General features: G+C 60.1%; 2 protein-coding genes across 4 annotated transcripts; both read right to left on the bottom strand.

The window, feature by feature from the left end:
* Positions 1-335: 335 nt before the first annotated feature.
* Positions 336-4,563, bottom strand: LOC147414956 (uncharacterized). 3 transcript variants are annotated; one of them, XM_086470036.1, is made up of 5 exons: positions 4,310-4,563; positions 3,598-3,663; positions 1,549-1,583; positions 1,272-1,438; positions 336-1,170 (listed from the first exon to the last, which is right to left on the bottom strand). In XM_086470036.1, exons 2-5 carry the CDS (start codon positions 3,620-3,622, stop codon positions 1,155-1,157), a joined length of 243 nt encoding a protein of 80 aa, XP_086326162.1. In that variant the 5' UTR covers positions 3,623-3,663; positions 4,310-4,563; the 3' UTR covers positions 336-1,154. The 3 variants fall into 3 exon arrangements, 2 of the variants coding, with proteins under 2 accessions (XP_086326162.1, XP_086326161.1); XM_086470035.1 differs by lacking the exon at positions 4,310-4,563 and having other exon boundaries at positions 3,598-3,946; XR_015183775.1 differs by lacking the exons at positions 1,549-1,583; positions 4,310-4,563 and having other exon boundaries at positions 3,598-3,946.
* A 1,768-nt stretch (positions 4,564-6,331) lies between these two features.
* On the bottom strand, positions 6,332-11,516 carry RPS4X (ribosomal protein S4 X-linked). The gene is made up of 9 exons (XM_086470705.1): positions 11,487-11,516; positions 11,018-11,197; positions 10,785-10,871; positions 10,496-10,573; positions 9,774-9,954; positions 9,258-9,355; positions 7,960-8,131; positions 7,131-7,288; positions 6,332-6,494 (listed from the first exon to the last, which is right to left on the bottom strand). Exons 1-9 carry the CDS (start codon positions 11,514-11,516, stop codon positions 6,393-6,395), a joined length of 1,086 nt encoding a protein of 361 aa, XP_086326831.1. The 3' UTR covers positions 6,332-6,392.
* Positions 11,517-11,936: the final 420 nt, after the last annotated feature.

Here is an 11,936-nt window from a genome sequence, read left to right as displayed (position 1 = left end):
TAGAAAGACAAACAGATATGATTTCCAACACATTCTTAGCAGAAAAGCAACTGCTCTTGCTCATGTTTGACGCCTTTCCTTACAGCGCTGCTGCAGGACAAGGCTGTACACCCCCATCTAGATCTATGCTTACACCTGTCTCCAAAATACACAGTTGTTATTTGACTCTGCTCCCCCACCGCCTTGATCTATCATGTCACATGATTAGAAACGAAGTACTTCAGAGCGCTCTGTCAAAACACAGGGAAGAAACCCAGTAACATGCAGCTGCCTCTGGCTTGGAAGAGTTAGAGAAACCCCTGACCGCTTAAGTACACCTCAAAAATTACACGCTGTACTGATTCGGCAGCAAGTTTAAACTGCATTAGTCATTCCGCCAATTATACAATTTTAACTTTCTCTAGAGTTTCATGTATGATAGGAAAAGATCAGTGAAATATAGATCCCCCACATGGTTTTACTCATTAAAAAGAAAAAAAAAAAAAAAAAGAAATTCAAAACCCCAGGGCTGCAATAGGTAAGGACACCAAACAGGACTGGCAGATGCGCTAAGGCTTCTGGCTGTACCAAAGCACGCAGAGGAACATTTTTTAATCGTATCTCGACTGTTGCAACCGAGAATGCAAAGACCAGCGACGCCATCCACTTTGGGAATACCTGCTGTGCTTCGGTCTTCGGAAACAAATTGACTTTTCTGTAGTTTTGTTTTTCAAAAGAGGGCAAAAAGTCTCGCTGCTCATGACTTCTACGGCCAAGCACACAGAGTCCGACAGGCAGTTCGTACAATGTAATTTCTTTGAAGGAGAAAGATTTCCATTCCGGGAAAATCTCTTTTCCAACTGAAATCAAAGTTACGCACTGCATGACAACGGTCCCTGGTCCCTCAGCTTCACTTCCAGAGGGCTGGGGACCCATGTCCATCCTCAACAGAAACCACATCAACTAACTCGATTACTCCTGCAGTTGCCACGTTCCTCCTCATCGCCTGCAGAAAAAAAAACAAAACAAAACAAAACAAAAAAACACACACCGCTGACAGCGGTAGTTGTCACACAGGTCACCACAGACCTCCTCCAAACACCCTCCTCCTCAAAAGGAACGTGGTCTTCTGCTCAACTGCTCCGCACCGATTCCTGTGTTGGACGCCGCAGCTGTCATCGCTTGCGGCACCTAAGGTAGCAACAGACAGAGAAATACCGTCACGCTTGGGAGAAATCACCAGCCCCACGCTCCTCCTTGCTGCTCCTTAGCTCACTACCTCAAAAGCTCACCCAACTCCAAAGGCAGCTGCGTAACACCTGCACAACCGCACAGAAACACTTGACCAAGCTGCCGCAGGACGCTCCGCTTTCAGACTCCAGCCTGGCTGACAACCGCCTCGCCTCCTCAGGTCGCTGGTCGGTGAGCGGCTTTGCCCCTCCGAGGCTACGTGCGTGACCTGCAAAAGCCAAACCAAAAGGCACGTGCTGAGATACCGCCCAAAACCACAGCCTGCCCGTGCCCATTCCCCTCTCCTCCTCCTCTACTTCGGCCATCCACCCACCCTACCTCTGCCAACTGCTGCGTTGAGGCTCGGGTACCACCTGTAAAACACAACCAATAAGGGATGCTTATAAACTTCACGAACAACACAACTCCTGAAAAGTAACTGCGCTGCTGCAGCCCACCAGTGCCAGCTCACCTCGCCCCAGCCACCCGCGGTGCCAATACCCCGCTTCGCTCGCTGCTTCGCGCCTTCGGAATACAACAAACCTACCAAGACCTGTCAGCTGCTCAAACAGCCACCGGCCGCATCTGCCCACTGACACCGCGTGCCGACCCGCCTTCTTACAGCCGCTCCCCCGCCCCTCCTCTAACCCTTTGGCGCACGGTTCGTCTCACTGCATCTGAAAACGGCATTGAATGAGTCACCCGGATGCAGAGCAACAGCTTAATGGTTCCGGAGGTCTCCTTTCCACGTAGGAATACCCTCTAGACTCCAACAACAGCCAGCCAGCCATCACAGAAAACCAAAACCAAAGCAACACCCGGCCCTAGGCGTACGACCCTTAACACCTTCCACCCCGGAAGTCAAACGCCGTGGCCCCTGACAAAAAGATACGTCCGCAACCACAACGGTGGACACGCGAGAAGCCGGGCCCCAAGACCCAACATCCACAGGACACAGAGAAGTCGTCATCCCAGAAGGGGGCTCCGTGAGAACAGACCGCTCGACAGCGGATACCCTGGCGCATACCGGACCACCCGTCACCTTCTCGGACACGAGACGCGCTGGACAGATCTGCGTGTGGAGCTTCTCGCGCGAGACGGGGAGCGTTCGGTCGGCGGTACGCCGGTGAGTCGAGGAGCACAAGACCCTCGGTGCGGCTACCGATGCACCCGCCTACCACAAAAGAATAAACCGCCGGAGCATCAAGACCCCATATATAGTATGGTGCAGTATAGCGCACACGGAACAAGCACCACCGACCGCCTCCTTACCACTAAACCCCTCAAGGAATCACAGCGGCGGTCGGCTGACGGAAAAAACACGGCGGCTCAAAGATCTAACACAGGCACCTTACAACCACAGAAACCAGTGCTAAACACACAACAGGTAAAAAACAACACGGAAACGTAACTGCCGTGACCGGCACTACGACACGTCTCATCAGGCGCATCATGAAAAAGTCAGAAACAGAGTAACGGGAAGGCTCGCGTGCCCAGGCCTACGACAGAAGACAGACCCCGGCCGGAGACTGTTACCAGCGCAAAGAACACAGACCCTCTTCTCTGAGAAGTTCGGGGGAAGATGCCTTCTTGAGAAACGCTCAAGCTCTGTATACAGGCAAGTACAAGATGCTCACCCTAACCCCCACTGGACAATCTCACCATCACTCCTATCAAGAGAGAAAAACCAGAGTAGAACAAGACATCAGCAACTTACACAGCACGCAGTAAAAACGGTGGGGAAAAAAAAACAAGGTTCCATCTCCCATAGTCAGGAATTCCAGGAAAACGCAATGCATCAAAAAAAAAAAAAAAAAAAAAAGGCACGCTATTAAACCATTTTGACACCCCCAAACCCTCAGTGGAAAACCGCCAGCCCGAAACAACAAAAACAACTGCATACAAGGGTACTTCTTACTACGCCTACAGCCAAACCTCGGCCGGTCCCGAAACTCTTCCCTCACACTGACGCTTCCGCTTCTCGCCGTGACCAAACCCCTGACGCCCACGCAGCCCAGCCGGCTCCAAGAGCTGCCGCCAGCGACCGGACCAGCAGAGCGCCCGCACCACAGCAGCCCTGTAGCAGAACAGGCTCCCTGAGCAGAGGCCGGGGCTCTTACACCCAGGGCCCTGCTCACCGCCCTTCCTGCAATCCCCCGGGAAAGGGGCTGGGGCGACCCCCAGCAGACGCAAGGGCGGCCAGAGGAGCAGCGGGGAGTTTCCTCACCTGCCTCCGTGTTATGGGGTACAAAGCGCTGAGCAAAGACAGTGACCCATACCGCAAAGGACGACACCTGCTCTTCTACTGCATCTGCGGTACCAGCAACGTGACCGGGCAGGGAATTAAACTAACAGAACCACTTTAACTGGGAGAATAAGGACACAAACCTGAGCCAGATGCAGTCAGCAACATCCCCTGGGGAGGAACTGGCAACCAAGTCCTCAGCGCTGCCCCTGGGAGACATAAAGAACAGCCAACTGTTGTCCACAGCGACGGCCACCCCTCTCCCCGGGCACAAACCCCTCCTTCTGCAGGAGCTCCTGGAGATCCTGCTCTTTCCCCAAACTGATGCTAACAGCATCTACATATTCACAGGCCAGCTTGCTGCCGTGAGGGCAGCGTGGGGCTATGGGACAGGCTTCAGAGGAGGAGCTGGAGCTGAGGGCAGCTGCATGGGGTGAGTGGGGCCGGACTTTTCCAGGGGGTTGGAAGGCCTCCAGGTGCCTGGAGGCAGCCATCTGCCCCTCTTCCTCCTTCCTCTCCACCAGCTCAGAAAACCCCTGGGAGCTGCCCTGACGGGGCCTGACATCTGCTGTCGGCACTCTCGGGCAGGCGTGCCCTAGCAGCACCATCCCCTGGGTCTGCGGCCTTGTGACACAGAGCGGCCATCGCCATCAGCCTCGCTGGCTCCCTCCGGGGCTCCTCCGGCCCCAGCCCGCAGCTGCAGTCATGGCCCCTTACCCCCACTGTGTACCTGCTCCCCTGGACTCTCTGACCGCCACTCAGCGAGCACAAAGGAGACAGAGCGAGGGTTTATTTGTGAACGCGTCTAAGTGCCAGGAACACGCCTGCTCTGGGGCTCAGAGCCCGTCCACTCACCCTTCCCTGGGACCGCTCAGCAGTCCGTGCTGGGGCAGTGGGTACCGAGAACGAAAACACAGCCATGGGGAGCTGGGCAGAGGAACAGAAAGAGAAAAAATAAGGTGAGGGAGAGGAACCGAGGAGCAGAGAAAGAGAGGTACCGGGAAAAGAACAGAGAGGGGGAGACACATAAAGAAAGGACACAGAGCCCTGCAGGGATGCGGTGCAAGGAAAACGGGGTCAGGGAGCAGGGCAGAGGGGGAGAGCGTGCCCGCCGGCCCCGCGCCCGGGGGGCGGCAGCGGCCTTTCCTCACGGGGAGGTGGCAGCGGGCGCGGCGGCCCCGCCCCGCAGGCCCCGCAGCATCGCGCGGCCGATACCGGTGGTGCCCGCCGGCAGGACCGCCGGCCGCTCGCCGGGCAAGGCGGTGAGCGCGGCCCAGCGCCACAATGCGCATGCGTAGCGCCCGAGCCGGAAGCCCGCAGCCAACCACACGATACCGGCAACAAGCCCACAGCTCGGGCCGCGCCGCGCGCGCCCGAGAGCAACGCGGCTGCGAAACCTGCAGCCCCCGGCACAGACCGGGGAACCCCACGCAGCCGCTCGGCAGCCAAGGGCCGCAGCACCGCACTCCCCGGCCCGCTCCGGCGCACCGGCAGGGCCGCCCGGCAGCCCCGCCACCGCCGCTCCCGCCGTGCCGCGAGAGGCGCCCGCCCGGCTTACGGCCCTGCGGGGTCACCGCCCCCCCCCGCCTCCGCGCCTGGAAGCCCCGCCGAGCCCCCGCCGCCTGGCTGCGGCACGGCGCCGCGGCCCCGCCGCTCCAGTCTTCCGACAGGGACCCGCCGGTCCTGCCACCTGCCCCGCAGGCACCACCGCCCTCCTCGGGACTTTCCCCGGTACCCGCCGGTGGATCGCGCGGCCCTGCTTACCTCCCTCGGTGCAGCCGCAGCGCAGCGACAATCGACGACCATTCGGCCGCGGACGCTTTCCGAGGCCCGTAAGATGACCGCTTTCCCCTGATGCTCCTCTGTGCCTGGTCCGTCTCGGGAGGAGGAAGACGGGCGCAGGCAAGGCCCGTGCCGGCGGGCAAGGCAGAGAGCCCCTGCGCTCCCTCCCCTACAGGCCCGGCAGAGCCCGTGCCCTCGTCCTCTGCCCGTGCCGCCGGCGCTGCAGCTCCCGCCCAGCTGGGGCCTCACTGGCCTCGCTCCGAGGTGCCCGTGTGTGCCTGCACCCGGGCAGCCCCAGCCCGCACCCGCTGCCCGTGCACGGCCTCCCCTGGGCCCGGCAGCACTGAGAAAGCCCTTCCCTGCCCACCCCCTTGCGAGTGCTGCCTGGGCACGCTGCCCACCTTGCCCTCCAGGGCCTTTCCCGCAGCCACTGCTGCTCTCCGGCCACTGGGCCCCAGCCCCACCTCCTGCGGAGTCAGCCCATCCCCGGGCAGGTGCCAGGCACTTGCCTTTGCTGGAGTCCCTTGGCTCCCCATCAACCCATTCCTGTGCACCGGCCAAGGCCGTCCCAAGAGCTCCCTGGCCTCCAGCAGCGCCACTGCCACCCCCAGCATGGGGGCCTCCCCTGTCCTGGCTGTCAGCATGATCCCTCCACTTCCAGAGGCAAGGCGCCAAAGAAGAGCTGCCTGTGAGTGACCTCCGCAGTAAGGAGCCACCGGCCAGGCTCGGGACACAGAGCACCACCCCCCTTTCTGCTCAGTTCCACGGCCGGGGGCGATCCCAGAAGGCCCCAAGCCTGCCTGGCACCACTGGCCTCACAGAGAGGCCATCTGGCTCTTCCCAGTCGCCCGCTCCTCCAGCATGTCCCTGGGAGCTACGTCCAGGACCACCTGTGCCAACGCCTTCCCGGTGACTGAGCAGCCTGCAGGTTCTCCTGCATCTCCTCCTTGCCCTTCCAGAAGATGGCTCTGGCAGTTGCTCAGGTAGCCAGGACTCTCACCAGATCAGCAACCCCTTCCAGAGAGCAAAGCATGGCTTCGCACTGGCATGGCATGGCTCCCCCAAGTCCCAGGATGCTCCCCAGCCACTCACACAGCCATTTGGGAAAGGCTTTAATTCATATACTGAAAGGACCGCTGCCAGCCCGAGCTGGAGTTCACCCACTGCTCTGCTTGGCCGCCAGTCTCTTGTCTCTCTCTTCAGCAATGGTCAGGCGGATGCCCTTTCCACGGGGCAGGGAGATCCACGGCTTGTTGCCCTGCAGCAAGGGAGAAGCCACCTCACATCAGGAAACCCAGAGAGGGGCAGAACTCTCCCTCTCAGCAGGGAAAAGCATCAGAAGCCAGCCCCTGCCCCTGCTGGGCCACGTACACACAGCCATGGCACTGGCCCAGCAGAAGCCCCTAGGAAGGTGCCGAAGGCATACAAGCCTACACCTGCTTCTTTCGGTCACACCCGTGAAGAATGCACTTCAGCCAAAACCGAAACACCAGCCCTTTCCAACCTGGGCAAAAGAGTCCACTGGGGATGGCAAGACAGCAGAGGCACTGAAGGGGGGAGGGCACTTGCAGGCAGAGCCGCTGCCCAGGTCACCTCAAGATCTGAGCCCCCAGCACAGCTCAGCTCCCAACTCTCAAAGACGGTTTAAAAAACCACAGAGAGCTGCTTCTTGAAAGCATCCCCATTCCCAAATTTACAGATGCTTCCCCTTCCCAGAGCAGTCAGCCTGGAGTGGGCAGAACCACAGGAAGTGGAGCCAGAACTGGTGCCAGCACTGGAGCTTCACCGTGTGGGAAGCCCGCTGCCTACAGAAGACACCAATGTCTCTTTGCCTCAGCCAGCAGACCCCAACAATGGGAGAGAACCCACCCGCCCTGTGTCCATGCAGGCTTACTTTGCCAATAACGAAGATGTTGGAGAGCCTGGTGGCAAAGCTATTGCCATTGGCGTCCTTCACGTGAACCACGTCGAATGACCCAGGGTGTCTCTCCCGGTTGGTGATCACCCCAATACGGCCCAAGTTGGCACCGCCAGTCACCATGCACAGGTTACCTGGGGTGAAGGAAGACAGGTGGGGCAAGAGCTGGCACCAGGTGCTGTGGTGAAGCCCTTCTGCTTGGGCTCTTTGAGGAGCATCACTGGAGAAGGGCAGGGACCAATCTGCACTGGCCCACAGAGCGGCCACCGGAGCACCTGCAGACACCTACGTCCCACAGGAACCCCGGCGAAACTCAAGGAGCCAAACAGGTCTCTGGCCCCAACACCCATACCACACGTTCCCCACCACCACCGAAGCTGGAGCACCAAGGAGGCGTTCCCATACCACTTGCTCTGGCACCACTCATAGCTCTGCAGCTGAAACCTTCTCCCACAGCAAAGAGCCAGGAATCTCCCTGCAGCTGCCCAGAGCTTTCCACTCACAGCCCCATGAGAGCCAGGCTCAAGCAACCTCTCCACCAGCTCACTACTTCTAACCGGTGCCTGCTTGCTCTCGGAATCACTCCAACTCCCGAGACTGAATGCCTCCCATTGCCAGCACAGGGGAGGAATCCCTGCTCCAGCTCCACGTGGACATGCCCCAAGGAAACAACTCCTTTCACAAGGCTGCCACCACTGCCTCTCTACTTTTTTAGAGCAAAGATGTCTGGCATTTGTGTTTAACTTCCACACTACTCCCCTCAATGGGGAAAAGTACAGTGTTTCTCATGGTATGCAAGACCTACCTGTGTCAAACTTGATGAAATCTGTGATCTTGCCCGTCTCCAAGTCAATCTGGACTGTATCATTCACCTTGATGAGGGGGTCCGGATAGCGGATGGTGCGGGCATCATGGGTGACCAGATGAGGGATTCCTTTGGTGCCCACGAAGATCTTCCTCACCTTGCACAGCTTGTACTGCAACAAAACGCAGCATTGCTCAGTTGAGCCAGTGAGCAGCACCATGGACTGGGGGGACTCCTGTCCCCCAGAAAGCTGCCAGCCACAGCAGGCCTCAGGCCCCAAGCAAAACACCTCGCAACAGGAGCCCAAGCAGCGACTTGCCCAGCTCACTGCCCCAGCAATGCCTCTCATAGGGCTGCCATGCAGCTATGCTACAGCCTCGCTGGAAAACACTTGCCCTTCGGGAACAGTTGCCTGGGCTTCTGCCTCCCTGCAAACACCACGGCTACATCTTACCAGGAAAGCCTACACCAGGGCAGTTTCCTCATTCTGCCCTGAAGCCCATGGTCACACAGCAGAGGCAGAGGCCGCCTCTCTTCAGCACCCAAGAGAGATCCGTATCGTTCCTCCAGGGCACCCTGTTTTCCCTCCTGCCTTTCAGCCGCTGACTCCTTCACAGCCACTTTGAGACTCACAGGTGAACACAGTGATAGCCAGAAGTACAAGCGTATCATGGGGGCCGGTGTGTAGGCCCCAAACGCACACCACAGCCAGCTACAGCACAGCCAGCTCCCCCCTCAGCATGACTGTGTGCCTGCACAGCCTGCCTTTTGGAAGGACACATGAAGGAGGGCACAGACTCGCAGCTCAGGCACACCAGCATGCTCGGGTTAAGAAAACATGTGCAGGAGCTGCTCTCTGACACAGAGGGCCAGAGGGCAGTTATGTAAACACTTCCGTAACAGACCCAGGATGGAGTTCAAGAGTTCTGCATCACAGGTAGTCCCATGTTTCTGACCACTGTTAAGTCTGCAGAGCCCTAAGCTAAGGCTCACCACACCACAGCAGAACCATCTCCACGCCAAAGCTCCCTGTGAAGGTAACCTAGGCCATGCCAACAGCGGTCATTTCAAGCACCAGACAACGCACCTGCAGTCATCTGGAAGTTGCTCTCCTGTCACCAAAAGATTGCCCCCTGCTTCATACCCCAACCCTGAAGGCCCTGATCTTCTCATGGGTGGCACGGACTCAGCTCTCAGGGAACACAGCCAACAGCTCCCGTTTAGGAAATGCCAGAGAGGAAACACCACCCCAACCAAAACAAACTGGGCACACGCTCACGCCAAGCTGAAGCCCTCACCTTGGCCTCTTCAGCTGTGATGCGGTGAACAGCAAACCGGCCCTTTGTATCGTACACCAAGCGGAAATGCTCACCTGTCTTCTCGATGCTGATGACATCTGATTTCAGAGAGGGAAACAAAATAGCAGCTCTTATCAGCTACGTTACCCAACACAGTAACTCAGCATGAAGCATATGTTTAAAAAGAACTAAGGACTGCTCAAGAACTCTTCAGGCATGAATGACAAGGTCAGTATCTCCTCTTGACCACAGGCTCACGTCTTTTACTGTGATAAGAGTGCAAATTAGCAAAAACTGCCAAAGGCTGAAGTCTGAACAGCAATTTATGCACGTGCAAGCAGGCAGTTAGAAGCGACAGATATCTGGCTTTGGTATCCATTGCAGCTCACAACTCCAAACTAAGTAACAACCGCTTATACTTATCTTTTCTTCAACTCCACCAGGAAAGCATCCTTCCCCCCAAATCATGCCAGCCTCACAAAACATCCCCCTGCCAGTGCTGCCCTCCCCGCTCACCCATGAAGCCTGCAGGGTAGGTGATGTCTGTGCGGACTTTGCCATCTATCTTGATGAACCTCTGCATGCAGATCTTCTTGACCTCATCTCCTGTCAGGGCATACTTCAGCCTGTTCCGCAGGAAGATGATGAGCGGAAGGCACTCCCTCAGCTTGTGAGGGCCTGTCGACGGACGAGGTGCCTGCAAACAGAAGCTTTCTGCTGGGTCCTCAAGCACAACAGCAGCACCAACTGTCCCCAGGGGAAGAATGCTACCGCTCTGACAGCTCTTGCAGCGGTACCCAAGGACAGATGCGTGGAGACTAACTGCTAAGCAGGCAGTGATAGGCTACAGATATCTTTTACTGGTATTCACAGCACCCTTCCCCCACGTCTTGCCAGCCTCACAAAACACTGCCCCCCACACGGCACAACCATCTACTGACCTAGCCCATCAAAGGAAAAAACCAACAAGCACGTTAAAAGAGAGCAACCAGCTATCCCACTGCCATATCCCTTGCAAGGGGGCAAACACGAAAGCACGCCCTTCTGCCCTGCACTGCCCACCTGCACCAGCTCACCACCGCCCCCCAACAGCACACGTGAGCACCCCTCTGCTCAGGCTGTGAAGCCGCCTGGGCCCGCAGGGAGCGGGAAAAACCGCCGCGGGCAGCCCGCGCGCGGCCCCACCCCCCGCCCCGGCCCCATCCCCATCCCCATCCCCATCCCCATCCCGCACTCACGAAGACGCCCGTCAGCTTGTCCAGCATCCAGTGCTTGGGCGCAGCCACGCGCTTCAGGTGCTTCTTGGGGCCGCGGGCCTACGGGACGGGACGAGACGCGTTACGGGCCGCCGCCAGGCCCGGCCCCCCCCAGACGTTCCTCCCCGGCCCCCCCGGGCTCCCGCCACCCCCCCGGCTCTGGCGACAGGCTCCCTCCCACGTCCCTCGACGCAGCGGAGGCGGCGGCAGCCCACGGCCGGCGGCGGATGGCCGCGGATCGCGGCGGGGAGCGGCCGCGCCACACTCTCACCATGGCTGCGCTCCGCCGGGAAAGGGCCGCCGCTTCCGGGCCGCCGCTGATATCCGTCGGCGTGGCGGCCGCGCCACAGGGCTCCCCCTGCCGGCCCGGAGGTCCACTGTCGCCCGGTTCCAGGGCAGACGGGGTGCGTGTGCCCCCCACTCGGGACAGGCTGGGCGGTCCCCGCGGTGCTCTGTTGACGTGCCGCCCATGGGAGTTGAGGGGGAGCTCTGGGCAGTCCTCACCAGCGAGGTGGGGTGTCCCGTCCCCTCCGCGCTACAAACGGCCTCGACGGGGGCACCCCGCTCCCGGTAGCGGGCGGCTGTGTCCGTGCCGGGGGGCGCGGTGAGGGGGGGTGGTGGGAAGGCTGACCGGATCCCTCTCCGCCCCACCAGTGCCGTGGGCCAGCCCCCCACGTTGTGCCCCTGCGATTTGGGAGAGGGTGTAATGGTGGCGGGGGTGGCACGTTCCCCTCCCCTTCCCCACACACGCGTGCCGGGCCACCGCTCTCCCCTCGCCCACGGCCCCTCCCGGGTTAGAGCTGGGACCCAACGCAGCCCCCCGAACTCGACTCCGGGCCTAAGCGCCTGCTCCCAAAGGCAGCTCGGGGGCCATCCGTCCCCGGCGAGTCTCCCCGGGGAGGCTGGAGCGTCCCCCCGGGGTACCCCTAGCCCCCCGCGCCCCGCCAAGCAGCCGAGTCGAGTGGCTCCGCACCGGGCGGCCCCCGGCCGGTCTCCGCAGCATCGTTACCGCAGCAGGGCACGGGCGGGACGGAGGTGCCATCCTCAGGGGTGACACGATGGGCACACCGCGCAGGTGGCACCCCTGGCGCCATCGTAAATATGGGAGGAAGCACGGGAGCTGCGCGGCGCAGACTCCCCTTCCACTCCGGGCCGCTTCCCACAGGGTCCCCTTGCCCCCCGCCAGCCCTAGCGCTGAGCTGGACAGGGAAAGGGGCTCAGCCGGGGGGACAAGGGTCCTTCTATATTTTATTCGACAGCAGCTTGAGACCTCTGCCTGCCTGGCCCAGCGAGGCGGCCCCGCGTCGGAGGCGGGCAGCGCGGCCCCACCCCTCCTCCCGCCCCGAGGGCGGCCCCTTCCCACGCTCCGACGGGCTCCGAGCGCTCCCTGCACCCCCAGCCTTCCCGCAGCGCCGCCGCTCGC

Source organism: Leptosomus discolor, chromosome 9 (assembly GCF_034619465.1).
Source record: "Leptosomus discolor isolate bLepDis1 chromosome 9, bLepDis1.hap2, whole genome shotgun sequence".
Taxonomy (NCBI): Eukaryota; Metazoa; Chordata; class Aves; order Leptosomiformes; family Leptosomidae; genus Leptosomus; species Leptosomus discolor.
Note: the sequence above shows the minus strand (reverse complement) of the source record. Positions and strands in the feature narration are given on the sequence as shown.